Here is a 24,585-nt window from a genome sequence, read left to right as displayed (position 1 = left end):
TAGACAACACTGGAGAGTGGCACGACGTTCGGCAACGCGAGGAAAGAAGGGTTGAGCTGGACAGCTGTGTCCATTCTGCAGAGGTCCACGAATACATCCCAAGTTTGCTCCAGTTGTGGAAGTTAAGAAGAACGACTGCCGACGCCTTCACAATTTGCAAGGCAGATGTTGTGCGCTTATGAGGCTAGCGCAAGCAGTACAAGGAACTTTAGCGTGGCAGGATATGTGATGCAACAGCGCATGGCTTGCTTAAAGCCGGAATCTCTCGATAATTTGATTTCTGCACAATAACACGTGAGGAATAAGCTATAAGCTATGGCACAAGATACTTATAGACCTTATATAAAAACACTGGTGTGATATATGAAGAGAATGCTATGATCAAAATATTTTTTCTTCCTTTCGGCTGCTAATACGTATGTCTAAAAGTGCACGTGCTGCACGCGGTTAGTTATCATTTTTATCTAGGTTATTGCGTTTGCAACAAAGATAGTAAATTTGGCCTTTTGCCTGTATTTCTCTTGCTGTGGCAAGGTGCTACTATGCTGAAGACTGGTGCCACATACCAAGAAGAGTGCACACGATTGGCTTTGTCGTTAGAGCATGCATGCTTGCTTTAATTAAATTTCAATAGAGAGCGCATTAAAAACAAAGTGAAGAGGGCGTTCTGTTGTCTGTCTCCTTTGTTGTTATTCTGCTCCCTATCGAAACTGAACTCATGCTGCAGATCACTTCCCTTGCTGCAATATCTGCTACAAAACGTTCTTGATGATTCACATTGTGCTTGCAGAAAAAAATAGGTACAGTACACCACTGCCGAAAACGTGCATCGTACCCAGTATGTCCGCTCAACTGCTTCCACCGTAAGCTTCTTTTTACAAGAAATTACCGTAGGTGAAAGTATAATTGGTAGCGAAGCATGCGCCAACAAAGCGAAGATATATGCCACTTAAAACGCTTTGCTGTCGATTACATGTTCAGGCAACACCACCTAGAGTATTGGCTCGGGCCCGTATCGGGCCCGATCTGTGGTCGGGCCGGGCAGGACCGGGTAGGTAAAACTTTTTGTCGGGTTCGGGCCGGGGCCGGGTCTCGCTTTGAATCACCGGGCCGGGTTCGGGCGGGTACTCTCGAACGAGTTCCGGGCCCGGGCCGGGCCCGGACCGAGAATCACGGCCCGTGCAGTGCTCTAGATGAAGGAAGGGCATGAGCTTTGTTGTTTCGACAGTGGTTGCGAAGTTAAGCTGAGTGGATTTTTTTTTTATCAAGGCTTCATTTTTTTTTGCTTTTTTCTGCCATGAGGAGGTTCAGATAAGGAGCCACAAATAATATTCGGCTTATGGCAGAAAACTGTGCTAACAAAATTGCGTTCGCTGCCTTCACCCCGCTGGGTCGATTTGAAATTCTAGCTGTCAAAGGCATTGTTTGCTGCGTCCCTCTCTCTAAAGCCTTTATCTTTCCATTATTTCACCTGCTTGCGTCTACCCGCATGCCTATTACTTGAATACTTTCAACTGCCGGTATTTCATGGGCCCCCGCGTTTGCTTGTGTTTGTGGTGGGCCGTTGTCATTACGGCCGCTTCTTTGAGGGCGGTAAATCAAGAGTTGTGACATTTACACCGCCCCCCCCCCCGTGCGCACGCCCAACCATAGGCGTGCGCATGGGGGGGGGGGGGCGGCGGCCGCCCCCCTATTCACCTAAGAGGGAGGGGGCGCAAAGTCAGCCCCTCACATTGATATAATAGGGAGGGGGGCGCTGCGACTCGAGGGGGGGCGGAATGGCAGCGCCATACATTGACATATTTGGGGGGGGGGGCGCTTCGCGATGAACCTTCGCCCCCCCGCCCCTGAAGGGGAACCCTGCGCACGCCTATGCTCCACACATAGTCCTCTACTCTGCGTATTGCTTCTTGGAGGTTAGCCTCGATGTAGCCGTCACTGCGTCCCGTGACCCTCAGCGTAATATCATCAGCGCATAAGCTAGAGTGTCGCCCTTCCACTGTACTCAGCTTCTCCGGGAGGCCTATCATGAACATCTCCCGCTAAAGGGGACCTGAGGTGATGCGAAGCAGTGTTTCGGCATGTAGAGCCCGCGTTTCAGAAGGGGAGTGGAGAGGGGAGGGGAGAGAGGCAAAAGGGAGAGGGAAGCGGAGAAGGGGGGAGAGGGGAAGGGCAGAGAGGGTAAGGGGAGAGGGGAAGTGGAGAGGGGCAGGGGAGAGGGATAGGAGAGAGGGGGTGAGGAGAAGAAAAGGGGTGAGGGGATGGGGAAGTGGAGAGGGGAGGGGAGAGATGGTGAGAGGAGAGAGGGAAAGTGGAGAGGGGAAGGAGAGATAGTGAGATGAGAGAGGGAAAGTGGAGAGGGTGAGGAGGTGTGTGGAGAGGGCTTGCGCATGCGCAGTAAGGGCGGTCACGCCGCACACCACCACCACCGGATTGAACTCCGCTATCAGATGCTTCACATCTAAAACATTGAAGAGTAGCGGGGAGACAGCCGATCCCTCTAGTCCCTCAGCTCTCCAATTCCATTTCATGCGATTTTATCTGTCCGATCGTCATTCAGGTTTTCTGTTTGATAAGAAATATTTAATTATTAGTAGGCTCGTGTTCCCACTCCTAACGCCTGGATGTTTCCTAAAGTTGCTTCATGCGTAATGCTGTGAAAGACTTTTGCTACATAAATGCTGTTCAGAAGTCCTAATTGGTGGCTCGCCAACATTTCTTTCGTAGAGGTAGTTGCTAGAGCTGCACAGACGTTACTCTATGTGACCCCATGATTTTCTTAATTGTGTGAGGTAGGCAAATAACGTGGAAACTCGCAGAAGCGATAATTTCTCCTTCTTTAGGAGTCACCCTAGCGTCAATGACTGGACCAGGCGTCGCAGTAGGGTGAAAAGCTGGACGGCTTCTCTACTGTCCCACGAAGTAAATTATCCAGTGATACAACTGTTCAAACATGTGCTTAATTTTCGCAGGATACTGGGAGCGCATGCATGAAGAGGGCCCCATTGCAATTGTTCTAGTTTGTGAAAACACTAGAACCACAAAAGGCATAAGGATCGGAAATTTAAAAGCACACGAAAACGGTAAGAAAATCTGCAGTGCCATACACAGAATTTTGCAACATTTAGGCAAACGGAGCCCGCGTGACTTCTGTGGCACATGCATAGGCGTGCGCACAGGGGGGGCAGGGGGGGCGGCCGCCCCCCCTAATCACCTAAGAGGGGGGGGCGCGAAATCTGCCCCGTACATTGACCCTTCTAGTCACCTAAGAGCGGGGGGGGGCGCAAAATCTGCCCCATACATTCACTTAGTAGGGTGGGGGGGGGCGCTGCGGTGAACCTTTGCCCCCCTGGATGGGGAACCCTGCGCACGCCTATGGGCACATGGTTTGTGGCAACATTAACTTTGAAGGAATTATTGGGCCTCCAGGTGGGAAGAACCCTGCAAAAGTACGTTTCGTTTGTGTTTAGTGTTCTTGTTAGTTGTTAGTTGTTAGTGTTCTTTGCATTTGACATCACTGTGTATGTTTAAGCAGCTGTCTGATAAGTTATTTCAAGGTGTTTTAACTTATGTAAGTTACTCGACCTATTAACAGAAAATGGTGGACACGCTGTCGTCTTCTTTTATTGCGATCACATGTTTGCACACCAGTTGCTCTTGTAAGCCACTTTGTTCACTAAATTAATACAGCGGCAGTGGAACGCTCAAGAAACATCACGCACGTAAAATACAGCGAATTCTCAATCGCGGTTAGCGCTTGCTATCAACTGTTTCGTCATTTCCCTTTCCAGTTTCCAGACTTTCGAGTTCGCGTTACAAACTTCTAAGCATTTGCTAGGATTCTTGGCTCCTCGCCCGCTTGGCTTGTCCTGCGTGAATTTAAGGCGGCAGCTTTACCTCATGAGGTAATGCCTGGATAGGCGGTAGCGATGAAATTGTTTTGCTAGTTATAGACGAAAACAAATACCATGAGGTTTCTAAGGCAACATGTACCACCAAGCAGGAAGCGGACGTTTTTATTGAGCATTCAATTTTAAAATATTCCTCAATGTGGCTAAATTTAAGGACACAAGAAAAAACAATTAATGGCAGCATCGCACCAGTGGTGCCAAGCCTGAAGGAAGTGCGGAGCCGAGCGGGCTTCCTCGTTTCTCTTTGTCTCCCTTTCTTTCGTCTTCTCTATACTGCTCTTTCTCTCTCTCTCTCTCTATATATATATATATATATATATTATGAGGTCTTGGTAGGGCAGACGTTTATTTGGCCCGAAGACCCGGCAGCGAACAGGCACGATCAACCCACACTGATGATGATGATACACGACGAAGATGAGGATGCATAACCAAATGCATTATGATGGTGATAATGCACACATGAAGAAGATGTGCATAATAAATGCCCACAATGTAAACACACACACGGACAGATATATATATATATATATATATATATCTTTGGTTTTTCTTTTTCTCTGTCCACGTTTTTCTGTCTTTTCATCTGTTCATATCTTTATTCCCATTATTTATCTCTTTCTCTTACTCTTTGTCTATCGCTTTATTTCTCTCCCTCTTCTTTTTTCTACGTCTTTTGTCTTTTTATTATATTTTTATGTGTGTTTCTTCCTATTTCTTTCTTTCTCCCATTTCTCTCTCTCTCTCTATCGCTTCCCATTTCCTTCTCTCTCTGTATATCTGTTTCTTTCCCTGCATCTCTCGGTTTCTTACTTTCTCTATCTGTCTATGTATGTCTTTATTCCCTTTAATTATCTCCATTTTTCTCTTCCCCTCCCTGCTATCACTTTCCTTCTTCTCTCTCTATTTTTCTGTCTTTTTATATATTTACGTCTTTATTCCCTTTATATCTACTTTTCTCTTCCTCTTCCTATCGCTTCTTTTCTCTCTAATTTCTAACTCTTGCTTTCTATCTCCTTCTGTCCGCGTCCGTTTTCGTTTGACACTCGCACATACTGTACTCGGTAGTGGGGCTCGCTCAATTCCTGGGGCGCACACCTACTTGAGGAGTTTTGCACGACGGAGCACAAGGTACCGACAGCTTAAACAGCTTGAGTGCAATGAGAATGAAAAGAGCGCGTGTCGGTTCGTGACGATCATAATTTTTTATGACGGAGCACAAGCAATTGCCGACGGCTTAAAGAGCTTCGCTTTAAAATTCACGCAGAATCAACGTCGTCTCGCTCGCGGGGCAACGGATAAGGGTGGACGCAAGGTCTAGGACGAAGATACGAAGCATCACAACGAAGGCAAGACTACCCACAGAGACAAGATCCAGCACGTGCCACGTTCCCCTTGGAGCGCGAGGCGGCCAGTGCTCGCCTTCGGGCTTGTAGTACGGCCCCCGCCTCCGTAGGGCAAGCGGGCACGCAAGAGTCTCCATCCCTATCCCCTCCCCTGTTTTGCCGGATCGAACCAATAAAGTTGTTCTCTCTCTATCTCTCCCTTGGGAGTTGCCTAAGTGATGCGTAAGCGTTGCCTTTTATCGTAAGGTAGCCCGTTTCGACTCCCCTGATGGCAGCCTTGATCACAAGGCTCCCGTCAGGGGAGCCGAAACGTCTTTTTCCGCACTATTTTTCATGGTCGCTGTCTTTTTATTCTATCTCGCAATGTGTGACGCAACGCCGCCCCCAGGAAACGTCGCCACAGCCGCACGGAGATACCCTCCGCAACTACGGTTCGCTCGCTGGCGCAGCTTGGGCAGTTATGTTGTCGACACGACTTGCTGACAGCCGAAGCAGACGTAGCTCCTTCCGTAACACCTTTGTGCACGCCGTCAAAGTTGTCCTCCGTAGGCTTTTGTTGAGAGGAACAATGAAGTCATCCACGAGTTTTTGTCCAAGCTTGAACTGAAAAGATGTTAAGAGAATGGATGACGTGAACTTTACTTTTGCTTGAGAAGGGGACCAAACGCTAGCATCTCTGTTCCAGAAGCTTTTCCTACTTTGTTGAATTTCGCGCTACCTGGCCAGGAGTGAACAGAAGCCGGCTTGATATTACGAAGAAAAGGTTGTGTGCATTAGCATGGCATTGTGAGTTCGCAAAAGTGCTACGACGCAGTGTTGGCTTTGCGCTTATACGATTTAGTTATACCTTACTATCCAGTCTTCAACCGTCATAAGCGTTATGCGTTATGACGGGTGAATATTGCGTGAGAGGTTCATAAACACTATTAGCACTTACAGTTCATCTACGATTCCTTAGTCGTCTACAGTTGAAACTTGATTTAAGGGAAACCGATTTTAAAAGTTCCCGATATAACGAAGAAATTTCCATTCCCTGGCGGGTGCCCACACGGTTCATTGTTTTCATCAACCCGAATTAATGAAACTAACTAGTCAACACCCAATTTAACGGAGTTTTTCCTTAAATAAGTGAACAAAGGGTGGCGACCTTGTTCGTAATTTTGACAGAGATAGGTTGTTATTCGAGCGCGTGGTCTAACTCTACTAGTGCTATCGCGTTATAACATCCAGCCACCCTAGTCACAACCATAGTGATATTTTGACGAGGCTGCACGCCGCGCCAATGTGCGGGACAAGGGACTCAACCAGTCGGTAGCGCGGCTACGTACCAGATGGCGCTAAGAGGCGGCGGTGGTTTATTGCCGCTGTAAATGCTCCTCCAAGAACACTACGGTGGTTCTTTTCGTTATTTCATGGTTTATGCAACAGATGGCACTGGTAGTCTCCTCACAACTATCTTTGACCTGGTGTCCAGTGACACCAGCCCGTAGCAAAGGGGTCATCATCAACTATCCGGCTCGGCCTGTTCGCCGAATAGCTACAATCGTTCGCTCAGTCTATGCATATCGGCATCCTGTCATGGATTCACGTGACTGCCTATTTGGCCTGCATCGTCCGGCTACGGGAGGCTTTACCTCCGGGCCACCCTCACTGGACTTTTCACACGAGCAGGCATGCCTTAGCGCAAATCTAATGCCACGGTAGCTCAGTATCAATGAACTGAGAAGTATCTTTCCGAGTTTTAGGAATTTCCCAATTTAATGAAATTATTCGAGCACGATCATCACTTTGTGAACTCGAATTTCTAATGTACTTGTATTTGGCTTGCGCTTAAATACGAAACTCACATTAACCCTCTTGTGTTTTAAACATGTAATCCTTTTGGTTCCCACGTCACCATCGCCATATGTTAACGACGTAACAAGAACGAGGACATCCACATAAATAACTGAGTTCCAGAAATAGCAGATTGAAACACACTGTGCGTATGTGACGATTCCCATGACCAAAGTATGAAAAAAAAATGTTGCAGTGGCTTAGCTCGGCTATGCCAGGATAACGTAGCGTTAGCAAAGGTTGAACTAATTATTCTTAGCTTTCCTGATTGTCTAGGATTAGCATGATTATCGTGCTTACTGCTGCTCCAATGACACACACACGGTATACGTATTATGTGGCACATGTATATTTATTTTGCCAGGCAACTACTTCGGGATCCGATGAGTTTTAAAGGGGAACTCCGGGGATCTTTCGATATTCACCGATGTCAATTAAACTTTCAGCATATGTTTTCTTCGGTACCCTGATGGTATGTGCCAAATCATACAACCGTAACTCATTTAGTTTTTTAGAAAACGAATTTTAAAATTGGTAGCCAATTCTGGAATCACGCCTTTAAATGCGGGCCACCCTGTGTACGTGACACATCGTTTCTACCCGCTCTTCTACCCCGCCTCGCCCAGCAGACGGACGTTGCGCGCGCTTTCTTCTTCGAGGCGACGACGACGCTAGCACAGTTGTTGCTTTTGTAAGCTGCATATAGCACGTGGTAAAAAACGATGGGTGGAGGCAGGTGTTGTGCTGAAGGTTGCAAGAACGAAGCGAAGAACACCACGGGTGTGTGTTGTCACTTGTTTCCCTCCGACAGCGCTGTTCGGGAGAAGTGGCTTTGTGCGGTTCGGCGCGTCAACTGGTCCCCCGGTAAAAACGCTCCTGTGTGCTCCGATCAAACGTGATGACCCTTGGCTCACCCTTCGTTTTGCCGCAGCTCGATGCTATCGATGCGGGGCACGTCAGCTGCTTCACGCGCCGGCGGGTCGAAAGCAAAAGGCGATGCTTCCGCGCTCAGATAGCTGCACTCGTCGCTGAAGTCATCACTGGTGAATTCGAACGAGCTGGCACAGCTTGACTGCCGCGTCGGAAGACATCGCCAGCTTGCTTTCCGCGCGGTAGAAGAATCACGCGTGCTACGGCGGCGTCTAGTGCACTTCGTGACGTCGTCGTCTACCTGGTCTACCCATGAAGCAGCTCCCTATTTCGGTTTCGGTTTTTACACATCGTTTATCGCTTATTTAAAATTATTGACGAGTCTCTCAGCAAAATGAACCACCCTAGTCGATACAAGACTGTGAATACTATTTGGAAACGGCGTTATCTGAATATGGTCGAAAATGCACCGCAGTTCCCCTTTAAGCTTCTCCGCTCTTCTGCGCCGTTGAGCCGCATTTGCGCTCTCCTTCTCCATGGCTAAACCACACTGGCAAACGACAGTCAGAGGCGCTATCAAGCGGCTCCAGCGCAGTGTCAGACGGCGACTGCACAGTGAAGGCGAATAGCTGCGCGCGCTCCGGCGCCGATACGTCTGCCACGGCTACGACGTCGCTTTCTCTGGAAAGCGCAGACCGGCGGCGGAGTGCGCGGGAGGTGCCGGCTCCGGTGCGTGACATCACTGATCCTCGCGCACGCTGCAGCACGCCTCTTGAGGAGGCACGCGAAACTGGCTCAGCTAGGGCAGTGTAGCTAACGCTACAAAAGGCAAGCGTGTTTGCGTTTATTATTGATGGTGCACTTACGTGCCGCATAGCTCGATGAAGAGTGAGAAACGCCGGCTGGGGGCTGCTTCGAAGCATTTTGCGTGAGGCGTGCACCACCGCGATTGGGCCGTCCGCGCATAAGGCCTTGCCGAGGCAGTGCTCTCCGCGGTAGTTCCAGCGGCACGTGAAGGTGAATATCCCAAGCGGATATCGAGCGAACGCGATGCTCAGCAGGTCCTGGTCCGTAAATGGAATGCGGCCCTTGAACTCCTCGTGCAGCCGCATCAAGCGGTTCTCCAGGTGGAAGGCACGCATACGCGTAAGGTTCATCATCAGCAACCCAGAATTCAGTGCTGCACAATCAAAGAGAAACGAAAGGGACGTATTAGGGATATTTTGCCTTGTATGAGCGACAACTCACAGACACATTGTACCAGGGCACCACGCGAGCAATTTCTCTGCTAAGATACACCAGTAGCAAGAGGCAGTCAGTTTCGAAAGCACATATTACGGAGGCTTGGCATCTGCTTTGGTCGGGAGTTGAACTGCTCAGACGTAATCCTTAGAAACAATAAGGCGAAACATTGCGGCGAAGTTTAATGGCAATGGAAAAATTATATTGCAGTATTGCATTGCTTACGGCCTTTTTTTAGAAATATAGGCGCACATAGTTCTATCCGCAATGATCCGCAATGTATTTTGCCACACGGACAAAGACGCAAGACATATCCTCCTTGAGTGCCCGCGACATGATTCTGCGATGCGAAATGTACAAAATGATGTAACTTTCCTAGATTGTGGACCGCTCTTCGAATATGATAAATGACTACGGTCAACAATGCTCCTAGTACGTAACATTACGTTCCTTGGTGCGAATGCAGTGTTTTGGGTACCTTGGTTTATTCGCTGATTGTGGCATTACTTCTTTCAGCATAAAAGGAAGAAGACGCCAACATCTGTACATCGTGTCAATAAAAACACCGAAAGTACACAAATCCCTTTGATGGAAGGAAGAACTTGCAGACAATACCTGCTGTATTCTGGCATTTCGATCAAGCAGAATACATATATATATATATATATATATATATATTTATTTATTTATTCATTTATTTATTTCAGTATACTGTCAACCCCAAGTGGGGTTTTTACAGGAGTGGGTACATTTAGAGAAAAACAGCAAACACACAAAAGTGTTACAGTGAAAATGTAGATGAAGACGGAGTCGCATAAATCTGTACAATTCATACATAAATGTCTTGACAAATGTCTGATGGCATACATGCTAAACACAGAAATATACTTAGGTTACAATATATTCACTGAGGTTACATCATCGTAGTATTCATCTTATGTTACAGGCATAGGATAAAGCAACAAGCAAGCAGGAAACTATTTGTGAATCAATCTGGCAATGTATATATATATATATATATATATATATATATATATATATATATATATATATGTATATATATATATATATATATATATATATATATAGAACGAACCTGTGGCAGATCTATGCCCCAATCAGTGCACCATCCGACACCCCAAAATTAGAGCGAGACAGAAAGAGAAAGAGAAAGAGAGAGAGAAAGCCAGAAAGAAAGGAAAGAGATCGAAAGATCGAGAAAAAAAGGGAGAAAGAAAAATAAACAGATACAAAAAACAGAGAAAAAGAAGAAAGAAAGAGAGAACAACAAGGAAGGCCGCCCAGCTCCATCTTGCGTGAGGCTTGGCACGACTATTGCGAAGCTGTCGTACCACATTTCTTTATTATTATATTACCATATTCTCTATCAAAATACTATCGGTTGAAAACATCGAGTTGTTTTGCCAGTTGTGAAAGTCTTTCGTCATTTTATCACGAAGTAAGCCGCGCTGTCAAGTCAGACACAGTGAGAACTGAATCCTCGAGCACGTAGGGAGCACATTACACCCTGTGCAAGTCATGAGTAACATGCGTCCTACAATAAAAGTGCGACACAGCTGGGCTTCGCTGTTCCGTTGTAGCTGTGCTGTCTAATGCAGTTTGACGCAACTATCTGATATAGACCACCACCGCTGCACTGGCTGTGTTAACTTGCAATATATCACTTCAAAAGTGTAAAAACAGCTGCTCTTACAGAACGGCTTCACGAACGGGTGGAGCGCCTTTTTTAAGTAGTAGTTGTTTTTTAAGTCTTCTGTCTCTGGTGCCATGCCAAGCATCTGCCATTCATTCATGGCGTAGAACATTCTCCAAAAGTCTTCTATTGGATGTACAAATATCACGTCTGTGTCGGCGTAGAGGACGGCGTCCACATTAGGAAGCATACTCTGAAAATAAAGTTAAGGTAGCGCGTAAAAATACTGCGTCGTAATGAATTCCAGTGGGTCGGTCGATTTTCTTGCTACCGTGAAGAAGGGTACATTAGAATACATTGCTTATAGGCTAATGCAGTACATATACATTTTACATTTGCACGTAAAATGATCGTTGATTCTTCCTTCATAGGAGGGTACAAACGCTGCATGTAAAAAAAGGATACAAACGCTGTATGTAGAACATCATATCTGCGCAGTTCAATGGCAGTTCGTTCAAAACTAAGTAATGTTTTTGTCCTGTATGGTAAACTACAGCATGATAGTCCACTAATCCCTCCGCCTCCTAGTTTGAATTTCGTAATGAATTCACCGGTTCATCGTGGTCATTCTTCCTGTTATTCAAATGCGAAAGCCTAAGGTGCCTCATCAAACGCGAATATTGACCGAGGGCTTCCCACGACGTCGGCCTAAACACGAGCAATGCAAAACGTCTTCACGCCACGGGGTCACAATATGCCGTCATAATGACGTCACAGATCGCTAAAGTGTGCGACATCATGACGTCACTGTGACGTCACATAACGTAACGTAATCATATGTCGTTGTCGCTTGGTCAAAGGCGACAATGTCATGGCCGATCACGGAGGAAGAGCAAAAGCACGTTAGATGCAGAAAGCTTTCGGAGGAGGTGGGAGAAGATTAATACATCGACGGAGAAGAAAAAGAAGAAGATGGCTTTCGCCTTGGTGCCGTCCTAGGCCAATGCGTAAATGGCCCTGTGTGCTTTATTGTAACTGCACCGCTTTCTAGAAATGTAGTACAATTTTCACCATTTCAACAAAGAAACGTGATGGCACTAAATTTAACCGCGAATGGGATACACCTTTAGGTGCGTACATACCGGAAAAAAAAGCCTCTGTGATGCGCAGGGCGCGAACATTGCCCACCAATCGGTCTCGTCTCCCTCGGGGAACCACAACGGCATCACGTCACAGCTGACCCTCTTCTTCACGCTATCTGGCCAGGATGAGTACTTGAGAATGGACGGGTGTGTCAGGCGAAGCAAACAAGAAAAAGAAGAGCTCATCAGAAATAAAAGAAATGGTTAGGTATTCCCCGCACAGTTCTCATTCTCATCGCAATCTCAGTCAGTAGCGCACATATACCTAGTTTTAAGAGACCCTTCATCTGGTGTGAACATTGAAATGAAACAAGTCCGGCAGGTGAATCACTCAAGGTGATTGTGCCTGTAAAGTATCAAACGGCTAAGAATTGCACGCAAACTTCGAAAGTTCAAATAAGTATCCCTGCACTTTTGCTCTAGAGGGATCCGACAGTACGGCGAGAATCAAGCTCACACAACAGCTGCATCTACGTTGTGCCGCCTGACGCGTGACGTAACGGAGGGGAGAGTACGGTTGTACTTGTGCCTACCCCACAAACCCCGTCTCACTAGCCCTGCTCGCAGCGAAGCTGTAGACATTTTACGGTGTAATGAGACCCTGAATTAATCCCAAGTAAGTATCCGGAGTGGTAAGTACGAGTATCATAGTTCCTTTAGACCAACGCTTCGTTACTTCGTGCCCACCGAACGTCACTCACTGCAGACCCATAGGCACTTTTCTGTGCTGGCCGTTTTCATTAGGTTTTAATCAATTATTCACGCGGCTTACTCAACTGTTTCTTCACTAAACGAAACCCTCATTAACCTATCTATCCAATACAGTCATTAACTGGAAGCATTACTACTTCGTTATCAGGCTTTTTCTTCATATATCGGAGTTTCGTTACACTTTTTATTGTGCTATTTTGGGTCACGAGAGGTGAACCTCTTCGCTAAAGCCTTACGTTGCTGGGATCCAGCACCACACAAAAAGAAAAAAAGGGAGGGGGGGGTTACTAATGATCATCGAGAAAACATGCTTCTATATCTCAGATGCATCAGGATCTCAAACATACTTTTTAAAGCCTAAGCATTTCTATGCAGACGAAATGTGAAAACTGTCAGTCTCTCCATCTGTTAAGTATTCTCTAAGAAAAAAAAAGAGAGTCCTTTGACTCTTTTTGTAGAGTTCTGGCTTGCCACATATGTGACTCTGCTCTGTTCTGTTTTAAGTGGCTTGCTATGGAGAGGTTGAGGTTTGTATTATCTCGGCTACTCCATTTCTATAAGTTCTGCAGCAAAATAAAAGAAGGGTTACCCAAGATAAAAATTGAGCAATTAAAAAAATCATATAGCACACTGAAAGTGTCCAATCGCACACATTTCTAATTCTGCCCACACTATACGGACTAACACATCATTCCGTATATAGCAACACATGGCTGTTCATCACAAGCGCTTATCTAGTCCGGTGTCCACTAAGAAGTCTTTCAGGAAGATGAAAGCCTTTTTCTGAAGATGGATTTCAGGCCACGGCCCAAATAATTTCTGTAATGTGAGTTGGCGTCTGTCCAAACTTGCTCATTTGTTATTTATTTGTCTCTTTCACTTGCGTACTTTACGCATTACAAAAGAATATGCCCGTGACCACAGTAGCATTCCGGTGAGCTGGATCGGTGTATCTAGTGCAGGAAGCTGTTTGTATAAGCTACTTCCAGTAGAAGCCTGTGGAGTAACGTCCCTATGTGTCGTGGGAGATCTCTTTAAAGAGACACCTGGACTCTCTCTCGAGATAATTATACTCTCTTGGGGGAGTCGTGTGACCCACAAGAGAGTTAACTTGTCCCTTTAAAGAGAGTCGTACACGTGGCAAGCCAGAACTCTCAAGAAAGAGTCAAAGGACTATTTTTTTTTCTATGAGTGTAAGATATTTTTTTTCACTGTTACCCAACTTTGGTACATAAAACACAAAGAAGAAAAGTTAGGATAAGAACCCACAAAGTAGAATGTACATTTTATGAATGCGTATTCAATAGGCAGGAACAGCCTGTAGCGTAGGCATGCGTGCATCTTGCCGTCACTTCCTCTGGGAGCGCGGCTTCCGCGAAAGAAAGCGCACGCAACGTTTTTTTAAAAGGAGTATTGACACGAAAATTTTCAATTTTTCGTTTTCTTGCGTCAAATGAAAGGCCGAGCGCTCAACAGCCTGGAAAACGTACTGCTAAGCGTGAGTGCGCTCTGAAAAAGTAATTACAATATGTTTTTAAAAGCTAGTTTCGGTTCCTACTGTACCCAGAGTCGCAACGCGGTATGAGCATCGCGTCACGTGTTCGCGCAAGACATCGTGACGTTTCCACGGCCGCTCCACACCGTGGTTCCGTTGGTGACGCACAAGCGGTCATTTTGAATGTTTTGGTGACGCACAATCGGTCATCTTGAGAAGTTTTGGTACCTGACAGCATTACAACTAGCAACACTGCTGCGTGAAGTCAACAGTTAGTATTGCAGAAGTGTAGAAGAGTTAGTGCTGTGGCCTGAAGTGAAGCTAATGTAGATGTCGGTAGGTGCGCCATCAGAAAACTGACTTTCATATCAAAATAAATATCAACATTCGCCGAGCTTCGCACTTGCTCAGAGCCGTATCTGTATACAGGAGATTGGTATGGAGCTCGCCTTAGAAAAATGATGTCAGTATTCCTTTAAGGTTACCTTGTTTTCATTCCACGTAGGTGTTTGACAATTTGCAGAGACCATCATTATCTAGTGATGTACGCGCCAAACTCGTTCATTTGATGGCGTGCCCTGTTGAGGGGGATCTATACCAGAAACGCACGTTGGATTGCAGAGCTCATGTAGAGTGCCAGCTTTCTTGATTATGGCATGAATGTTTTTCTCCTGGTTTGAAGAAGCAATGTTTTGGAAAATACGCACATTAGTGGGCGTTTGCCAGACTAGATCGAAAGGGTGCGCCGCGAAGACAAATATGCTGGTCTGTTTTTCCATAAACCGTTCGAGTAGTGAAACGGTTACAGGGTTAAGTTTGAAACCCCAGTCATGAATAAGATAGTGTGTTTTACATGGTAACGGCTATTTCAAAACCGAACGAATAAACGAACAAGATAAATGTGGTCGTGAAAAGTGAATGTGTTTTGTGCAAGTAGTTTGGTTATCGGATATACGGATATATTTGACGTTATGTGGTCAAGGAGTTCTCACAAATGCCTGACTACATAAGTTTTCTTGGAACCTAGAATAACGTATGTGGGGATGCATTGCTTAGGAGGAAGGAAAAGCTAGAATCAAGGCCTTCAATAGCTGCATTACCCATTAAGTGGTCCCGTAAGTTTCCGAAACAAATGCCCTCGAAAAAAAATCTATCATCGACGGAGGGTTGAACGGGATAGGGGTTATTAGATGCGAAGCATCTTATAGCGGAGTTCAAACCGGTGGTGAGGGTGGTGGTGTGCGGCATGACCACCCTTACTGCGCATGCGCATACCCTCTCCACACACCTCCTCTCCTATCCCCCTCTCCCTACCCCTCTTCCCTCCCTTCTCCACTCTTCCTCTGAAACGCGGGCTAGACATGCCAAAATTATCTCCTGCGCAACGCCGCAATGAGCGCCAGCGCATGCGCGTCCCCTCCCCCTCTCTCTCCTCTCCTACGCTGCCCCCCTCTCGCGCTTCTGTCGACCGCGTTCCCCGCTAGCCCTGTGAGAATTTACGGCCAGGCTAGAGGGAAGACAAGACACGCGTAGCGTTCCTCTTCGCGTTCCACGACGCGAGGTCGGTAGCATGCCCAACGAACGCCAACGCAACGCGATCGTGCAAGTGCTCCGGCTTTTCCTCTCCCCGCTCCGCCCGAAGGAAACGGCCGGACTGACATCAATTAAAGTTTATTCGTTCATTCAGATCAGCTCCACTCCGTGAAAGCCGTCGAAACAACGAAGTGATGCCGCATTTCGTCAGGCTATTGCGCTTCTCTTTTTTGCAAGTCTCTTCTAAATATTTCTGTGTTGTGTCTTCGTTCTACATTTGTTACTCTAGGTTAAGCTGTGTGGTGGTGGTGGTAGTGCTTTATTGTACTATTGCATCTGCTGTCGCCCCTTTCCTCCCGTATTACATTTCGCTCCTAAGCTTCGGCAGTTTACACAACGGATTTCTTTGTCCTTCAAATTGAGCCACGTGGATCCGGTGCGACAATATGCTGGCTCACGTGGCCCATTCCATCCGGCCACTCACCCAAACCGAACGCGAGCAGCGTCGCGAGCGCAGCTGCGGTGCACGACATTCCCGCCTCGCCAAGGAAGTTCATGGAAGCGTTGTTGCATGTAACACCCTCTGACCATCCCAGCGAGCGTACAACGACGCTCCTCACCTTCTACCCCTCCTAGCGAGCCTCTCCCCCACCACTTTCGGCCAGGTGCACTCCTTTCCTTTCCTTAACCTCTCCTCCTCCTCCCTTCCTAACCAGACTCAATCTCGCCACACCGAAAGGCCACGTGATCCAGCGGCGAACCGGCGGGGGTACCAGCTGTGCGCTGTGCGGGACGAGTAGAGACAATCCACGGACGTGGCTAGCCCCTAAACATTTCCGCTGTTAACCCTTTCAGCCCTGGCGTCCTCAATTGAGGACAGCACACAAAATTTCGCCTAGCACCTCGGAAATGAAACCAAAACTGGTCATTCTTGTGGCAGCACTTCTTCAATGATCCCCACTGCGATCGAAACCACCATTGTGACATTTCTGCCGAGATGGTAGCCACAAAGAAGAAGCTTGAACGAAGTCATGGTTGACACAGAGGCGGGTAAGCTGAGGCTGGATAGCGCCGTTTTCGGGACGAAGTCCCGTAGTTGTTTCCAGGACTTCCACACTGCCAATTACAACGTCGGTTCAGTTTTTGTGTAATGTAATGAGTAGCAGGAATAAAGAAGCCATTTTTGTCATTTCACTGTCACTGAGCCGTGATGACTTAATTTGACGCCATGCCTGGAAATCCGTAAATACTTACGCCAGTGTCTCAATATTTTTGTCTGTGGTTGTCTGAGGTCCTAATTATCAGAAAAGGACGGACAAAAACTTCTCCGACAAAAATAAAAATCCAGGGCCTAATGAAACCGAACTTGTAGAAGACCCGGCTGACATATGTTTGCGTGCTTACCTCTTTTCGCATTTTTTTCTCGTTCTTCTTATCTGCGATGATGATAAGGTGCAGCCTTGTCGTCGAGTAGGCTACGGCTGACTTGACAGCGACGATGCCAATACGAAAATGGTTCTCGCATATTACGAACGCCATGGTCATTTTCTCACTGTAAAACCAACGTCATGTTAGACGCAAGGTTCGGCTTCGTGTCGATGAAATTAGGCATGTATGTGAAAGCGGTGAGTATATTTAGCAAAGTCAAGTAATGTAGCATACGCCAACTTCAGTGTGCAAAACATTACGGAGCACTTAACGAAACGGAGCACAACGCTAAGGTTACGGCGCGTGATACATCGGTTGTCGATCGAATATAAGACATAATGAAATTGACGCACGCGGTGGCATTACGTACAATTACACAGTGAAAGTTTCATTTGCATAGGCCTCGTGAATATGCCTTCGAATGAAACCTGAACGTATACGTCAGACTCTGGAGTTTCGCAAGATGCGTCGCGCCACCTGTTGAAGCGAGGAGAAAGGAATTGAGCGGTGCAAAATCCCACTCGCTCGCAAAGTCTACTGCGGAACCAGGTGCAACTAGCAAGTGCGAAACAACGATCTAGCTTAATATTGCATGTGTTTTACGTATTTAACACTCTGAAAGATAGGCATGAATTTCTCTCCGCTAGTCGGACGTGCCACCGAACCGCATGAAGTGGTTGCTGGATCACTCACGAGAACGATGTCGAACAAAATCGAACGCGACAGCTCCGCGCGGTACGAAGAAACGCTGCAATCGATGCTACTGCTCTGCTGCCACGGACGTCAAGCACTGAAACTGGTATTCCTCTATCGCTTGGCTGGCTCGGACAGACGAATTAGCCCTTCGGGGACTTTGGCATTCTGGGGCAACCGAGCGCTGGTGTTCCAAAACTGCAGCCTGCTCGGCGCCCATGGCATGAAATGAAACCTTCATTTGTGTGGTAGTGGCGTCCTATCTTGACCTGTTTTGGTATTGACTTGACCGGTAGCGCCCTCTTTCGACATATTTTGATACTGACTTGACGTGTAGCGCCCTCTTTTTAACTATTTTGGCGCTTTGAGCGTGGCGCCAAGCGACGAATTGAGGCGACAGTCCGGGGCCCTCAAGTTCTCCGCCCTATAGGTAAATAATACATCCGAGTCTGCCAGGTGCGCGCTTAGAGCATATAATTGTAGCCGGGCAATTGATGCAGTTCACTTGGGATGAAACGTCCATTTTACAGCGGAGCGGTTAAAGCCGCGCTTGAACGCAGTCACTGATGTTCGCAACATAGCGAGGCGGTATGTGCAACAGCAATTGGGCAAGCCCCGCTACTCACATTCAGTCCACTGATAATGAAGAAGCTGTCGCTAGCAAACAAGCAGATATCTGCCAAGTAGCACATAGCATAGCACAGCCATGTATAGTATAGTATAGCGTAGCAAGGGATTGAAAAAAGGAAGTGAGGGTGAGGAGGAGAAAAAGATGACAGGGAAGAGAGGAGGGAGAGGGTAAAGCATAGTAATACAATGTATAGTATAGTGCAGCAAGGGGTAAGAGAGGTACCTCGGTGTGAGAAGGAACGACGTCACTGTGAAGAGGAGGGAAAGGAGGATGGAGGATCCAGCATAGTATAGCGGAGGCGAGTGGAGGAAGCAGGCGAGTTGAAGGTTAGAGACATGCAGTTGGTCAAACGGAGAGGACAAGCAGAGGGGCTCGATTTAGGGTGGAGTCGGGCGCGGGAAAAGGCAATGTGCAGCCGCGGCGAGCACAGGTGATGTGACGTTAGTCATGACGTCAGCAGCCTTCGCGACGTTAAGTCAGTGAAGGGGGCTCCTCAGTTTCGCTGTACACTGGTCTTTACGACGTTAAGTCAGTGAAAACCACGCATAATTGTTGACGTTCCTTTTGCGGAAATTCGCCGTTTCTGCAAACGCACCTGCAAGTAGCTACCTGCGAGGCCGGAGGGCGCTTTCACGAGTGACCGACTGCTGGCCCGCCTGTACTTTCGTATAAAAAAGGGTGTTTCAGCTCCGCTGACGTGAAACCTGTGGACGGGTGAAGCATGCAGTGTGCGCCGGTGTTTCTCACAGCAAAATCACTGCTAATGGGCAATGAGAGACAGAAGAAAGATTAGACACAAAGACCCGCAGTCCGCTTTTACACTCTAAGAAAAAAACCGGCTGAAGGGGGAGTAAAGTCAGCTTTAGTCCTCAAATCGTGTCGTTAGTCCCAACTGCCGCGAAGTGCGTGTCGTGTGCAAATTCGGAGGACTAGACATACCTCGGAAAAGACTAATGGGGGGACGAACGGTTGCATTTACTCCTGCGGGTAGAGGTTGAAGGGAAGAGGTTTTTTCTGTGGCCTTTGTTTGCAGCAAGGCTCAGCCTCGAACGAACGCGAAGCAGTGATCGTAGACCCACGAATGCCTCTTTCAAAGGTCATGAGCTTAGCTCTCGGCCAGGTGCGCCCTATTGTTCCGAAGCCCTCCTTTCTACTCTGTCGCGGTGCGGGTTGCAGGCGGCGACGACCTGAGGGGTAAGGAATTCGGCGAACGCATGTTCAAAATGTCCACTGCACAGATGACAAGAAGGCATCGGCGCGTCGGCCCGCTTACTGCTGCGATCAAGAAAATAACGCGAGAAAAGTGTAATTTAATTTGTAGTGTGTTAACATTGTCATAAATTATGAGGACTTGAAACTTAGTTCACCAATAAGCTTCCCAATATTCACTGGCGGTGACAATCGTGTAAATCTGACGGACGTTTCAGCGCTTATGTTGGGTATCCTTCCGCGCCGCACTCTTTCTTCTTCAGTATCGCTCGCCGGAGTGTCGAGTGCGGGTCTTGTTCGTCACTTGTGATCTATCTTGCTCTTGTTTCGGGGTCAGCGAGTGCCGCTATTTACGCAGATTATGAACGCAGCTGTGAAGAACATAACTCGCTGCATGTGCTGCAATTGTGGACGCGCATGCACGTTTGTTTCTGTGTACCGGCTGTTCATTGGATCCAACATCGTAACTTGCCTGCGGAAAAATGGACACCTCAGCTTACATGCAAGACTCCACCGCAGCTTCCTTTCTGCAAAGCTTCAGAGATGGACGCCGTCACATCGAGGTGTGATCAACAATTTCTGGATTTACTTGCTCTGCAAACAACGTCCCTCTGCTAATTTTGAAGGTAAGTTTATTATTTTCATTGCCTTGGTACATTGTATTATAAATAATATGAAGACTAAAAAAGCATTGTGCGTCGCATGTTTTTGAGCATGCGACTGCGCAATTATTGGGGCTTACGTGATTAAGTCGTTCTCTTCTAGCTACTTTATTTTGTAACAAAATTTTCTTTTTTTATTTCTTCCAGGTAGGACTCGCCCTAGTAATTCGGGAACAGGCCCTACACCAACTAAATGATGGCATTCGTTCCTTTTTGGTGTTTTCGTAAAAATAAAGATTGATGTTAATAGAATCGTGTTTCTCTTTCTTCCTTGAATACTTTATAGAACACCGTAGGTTATCTGCAACTTACACAATCAAGAAATAAAAACCGTTGGTAACCTGAATCACTGTGCATGTGTGTGTGTTTGGTGTCATTCATGTGACCTGTGTTCCCGTGTCGTGATTTGCCACTTCTCGCCAAGTTTTTACCTTGTTCATAGGATTCAAAGTGTTTTAAAGGATTGAAAGATCAGGGCACGCAACTAAATATTCTCGCTAGGGCAAGTCTTGAAGCCGGTATACACAATTTCTCTCAAGTTCGGCAAAGTAAATTCGAATGATCAGCATTATTGCTTGCAAGCGCTCACTGAATGCATTAATAGCAGTTAATACATGTAAGTTGGGTACCACTTCTAAAGCACTATTTAAGTGGCATGTTTCCGTGAAATGTCCGTTCCTAAGAGCGCAGGAACTTCGCCACCATTTTTTACAATTGCGAAGCGTGATTTGCTCTCCCAAGGATAATTTCTGAGGATCAACCAATACTCCTTCAAGGAGTAACATTTGCTCCTTCAGGGACCATTTCCAAAAACCAACTGTTAGTCCTTACAGGAGTAACATTTGCTCCTTCAGGGACCATATCCGAAAATCAACTGTTACTCCTTACAGGAGCAACCGTTAGTCCTTTGCAGTTAATCCTTCAAAGACTAACTGTTTATCCCCTTGCAGTTCATCCCCAAAAGGACTATTGGTTGTGGCAAATCAGTTGATCCCCAAAATGACTAACCTCCCTACCCCTTTTAGTCCTTTTTTTCTTAGAGTGTAGTTAAGGTGCACGCTGCGAATAATAATCGTTCAACTACGCACAAGAGAAAGCTCCCACCGGCACTACATTGCAGGTCAAGATTCAGTGCTTATTTATATGGGGTGACCCGTGAACGGTTGTGCAGCGCGAGCTCTCGGTTTTTTCAATTTCGCTAGCAGACGCTGCCTGCGTAGGCGTTGTCCCTCGCGGGCGAGGGCGCGTTCTCGTTCCTTGCGAGCTGGTAGTTCAGCGTTCATATCAGAAAGAGCGTTACAATAGTCAACGCGCCGTTTGCTCTCTCTTGCCACGTGGTGAGCGCTGAGGCGGTGGTGCCCTCTTGCGCTCAAGCAAATGGACTGTCACGATCAGCCGAAACGGGGATCAGCCGTAATTTCTTGTCCTGCAAGTCCGCTCTTTTGTCTTAGGTGAGTGGTCAGTCATCAGATACTCAAGGCGGCTTGCGTGCATAAGCTCTTGCGTTCCTTTGTATTGTTCTGGGGTGCGGCTGGGAGTACAAAGGACAGGAGAGAGCGTACACGAGCCGCTTGGAGGCCCCGGTACTAAAACTATCTGTTCTATTTAAAACGGAAACGGTAATACCATACGCTTAGGTCCGTACGACGTCTCACATGACGAGCGGCAGGTGATACAAGGAGAAGTGCATAAAGTGCTGATTTAAGGCCTCATTGAGCAATATGCTAGTACGTGGCAGTGTAAGTTCGTGCCATTGGGCCTTTCCCTGACCCGGCTACCATCGAAAGCATGATAAACTCTTTACTTCGCGGTTTCAAATGTTCTACTTTTCCGCATTACTTTTAAAAAGCATTGTCTCCTGTGATTTGATGGTAAGGAAAAAAATTGGGGGACCCTTAAGCTTCGCCTTTAAGAGTTGAACGCGATAGCGAAATCCGGCCACCAGTGCGCACTTCAACCACTAAGTGCATACTTATTAATGTGTGTTGTTACACACACGCGCACAGACACACACACGCGCGCGCTATGTATCTATAGTAATGGTACAGGCACTGGTACAGGTTTTCGATCTAAAGCACTTTCCTGTGCTAGAGTCGAGATATATTTCTCACAATGCCTCGCAGATGGCAGCACATTATCGAATGTTTGCTTGATCAACGCCTCCTCTAGAAAGGAGTATGGCCTCCGAGATGGCGGGGACGCCGCGCGCCCGCAATATCGGAGGCCATAAAAGGAGACGTTGGCTTGATATGTTTTCGGCTAGATGGACATAGTTGTCCATTTTTGGAGGTCTTTGAAAGTTCACGTGTGTTTTTAGCGGCGATGGCTGCACTATCCCGGCTTTTTTCGAAGCATAGGGTCGCGCAAAAAACGTAGTTTGATGGCCTCGCCAATGCGCCTAGGAGGGAACGACCCACACTGGAAGGAGCTTCGCCCCTAAAACCAGATGTATGCACTAAGGGACAAGGAAGGCAAGGAAAATACCAATATGGATAGGATAGGTAATGTAGCTGAGGAGTTCGACAGAGATATGTATAGTAGTCGGGAGAACCAGGGCGATAATGTAAGAAGTAGCAGTAGCACAGACGAATCACACAGCCCACCACTAACGACAGTTGAAGAAAGCCTTCGAGGGAATGCAAAGAGGCAAAGCCGCACGTGAGGATGAGGTGACATCAGATCTGTTGAAAGGCGGTCCTCTCTTTCTTTCTTTTTCTCTTTTCCAGTTTTTCAGTCTTTTTTGTGTCTTTATATTTGTTTGCATTTTCTTCCCTTAATTTTCTTTTCCTCTCTTTCTATTTCTCGCTTGCTTCCTCTTTTTTATTTTTACGCGTGGTTTTGCCTGCGTTGCGCCAAGCGACGACAGCATACGACAGCCCGGGCCCCTAAAGTGCTCCGTACTTGATGTCACCATCAAGGCGCTCGAAGAACAAGAGGAAGATGATTTCTCCTTGGCGCGAATGCGCGCTCATTATGCTACAGATGGCTATGCTATGCGTGGTTTTTCCAGCGTTACGCCGAGCTACATGAGACGACGACAGCATACGACAGCTCGAGCCCCGAAATTGCTGCGCACTTAATACGACGTAGACCATGCAGCACACAATTTCAGAAGAAGGTCAAGGCTCGCAGTGCTGCGCAGTTGTTGAACAGAAAATTTTGTTGGAGGCAGCGCTTCGACAAGGGGGGTTCATCTTCGTCAGCGCACGCTGGTTCTAGTGACAAACCCTGTGCAAGGAGATTTAGTCAATACTGAGCTACAATTTGTTAATGGAAAGTGCGTTTTTTGAGCAGTAAGATGTAATAATATTTATATATTTGCAGACATTATTGCCAATGTCATGCACTGTGATGTGTCGATGTCGTGCAGACTGGTAGCGTTTCTCATACTGTCCAGGGGCGATTGATGAATACATACCTCAGCGGAGGCCTTCGAAGTGTCACATCACTGAAGGTGGCAGAATCCTTGACGTTGTACCATGGTCTGTCGCGGAGTTCAGCCCAGTTGACTCTCATGTCGACGTATCCTAGGTGGGTCATAACAAGACAGCCAAACCCCGCTAGCACGCACAGTGCGACTAGCAGGCGGACACCACGCATGATATTCCTTGAAGGGCGCTGCACAGGAAAGGGACATTGCCAGAGCACTCTGTCACTGCTGAATAATACCAATTTTATCGTGAGAAGAAAATATGTACATAAGCACAAAGGACAGAGCCTATAGATGGTCCCTAAAAGGTGTCATCTGCCCAGTCTGTGTGTGTGCAGATGGGCACGGTCATGTTCATTACACAGTAAAGCACTTTACTCGTTTAAGTGGATTATGAACCACCTTCCCACGTAATCGGGAGTAACCTCAGCATTGCAGACCATTGCCTCACGAATCGATCGTCGCAAAAAGTTTTAGAATCCGTCAAGGGCGTCTAACAGTTATTGAAATTTGTGGCACGCTTTAGCGCTTTCTCTCGCGATCGCTCCCTGCCGGTTTGATTCATGGTGAGCGCTAGCGTTTGTGTAAATTTAACACACTATAGAGCACGGTAACGGCACCTGGCGGCACCTCAGGTGCCGTGTCAAGAAGCGCATGGTTATAAACGCACCAGTCGTTATTTGACAAAGATAGGTCCCCTATCGAAACGTCGGCCAGCCTGATCTGAGGCACTTTCTCCTGTTTTGAAATCTATAACGTGTATCCATCCGTCGGCTCCCTTCTTGATCTTAT

The 24,585-nt window shown here is 47.0% G+C and overlaps 1 protein-coding gene across 2 annotated transcripts; it reads right to left on the bottom strand.

The window, feature by feature from the left end:
- Positions 1-9,027: 9,027 nt before the first annotated feature.
- LOC119374183 (glucoside xylosyltransferase 2-like) lies at positions 9,028-24,007 on the bottom strand. Of its 2 annotated transcripts, XM_037644242.2 has the most exons (4): positions 23,782-24,007; positions 17,145-17,292; positions 12,002-12,133; positions 9,028-9,143 (listed from the first exon to the last, which is right to left on the bottom strand). In XM_037644242.2, the coding sequence occupies exons 1-4, from the start codon at positions 23,961-23,963 to the stop codon at positions 9,138-9,140; spliced, it is 468 nt and encodes a 155-aa protein (XP_037500170.1). In that variant the 5' UTR covers positions 23,964-24,007; the 3' UTR covers positions 9,028-9,137. The 2 variants fall into 2 exon arrangements, 1 of the variants encoding a protein (XP_037500170.1); XR_005180116.2 differs by lacking the exon at positions 17,145-17,292 and having other exon boundaries at positions 23,782-23,996.
- Positions 24,008-24,585: the final 578 nt, after the last annotated feature.

The sequence above is a fragment of the Rhipicephalus sanguineus genome, chromosome 11 (genome assembly GCF_013339695.2).
Source record: "Rhipicephalus sanguineus isolate Rsan-2018 chromosome 11, BIME_Rsan_1.4, whole genome shotgun sequence".
Classification (NCBI taxonomy): Eukaryota; Metazoa; Arthropoda; class Arachnida; order Ixodida; family Ixodidae; genus Rhipicephalus; species Rhipicephalus sanguineus.
The sequence above is the reverse complement of the archived record's forward strand: the minus strand, read 5'-3'. Positions and strand labels throughout refer to the sequence as shown.

What these genes read in the sequence shown, in the direction of transcription:
- LOC119374183 (XM_037644242.2), bottom strand. Translation starts at nt 23,963, where the DNA reads ATGCGTGGTGTCCGCCTGCTAGTCGCACTGTGCGTGCTAGCGGGGTTT. An exon ending in CTTCGAAGGCCTCCGCTGAG is followed by an intron (nt 17,293 to 23,781) that starts GTATGTATTCAT and finishes TTGGTTTTACAG; the next exon opens with TGAGAAAATGACCATGGCGT. An exon ending in AGAAAAAAATGCGAAAAGAG is followed by an intron (nt 12,134 to 17,144) that starts GTAAGCACGCAA and finishes TCCATTCTCAAG; the next exon opens with TACTCATCCTGGCCAGATAG.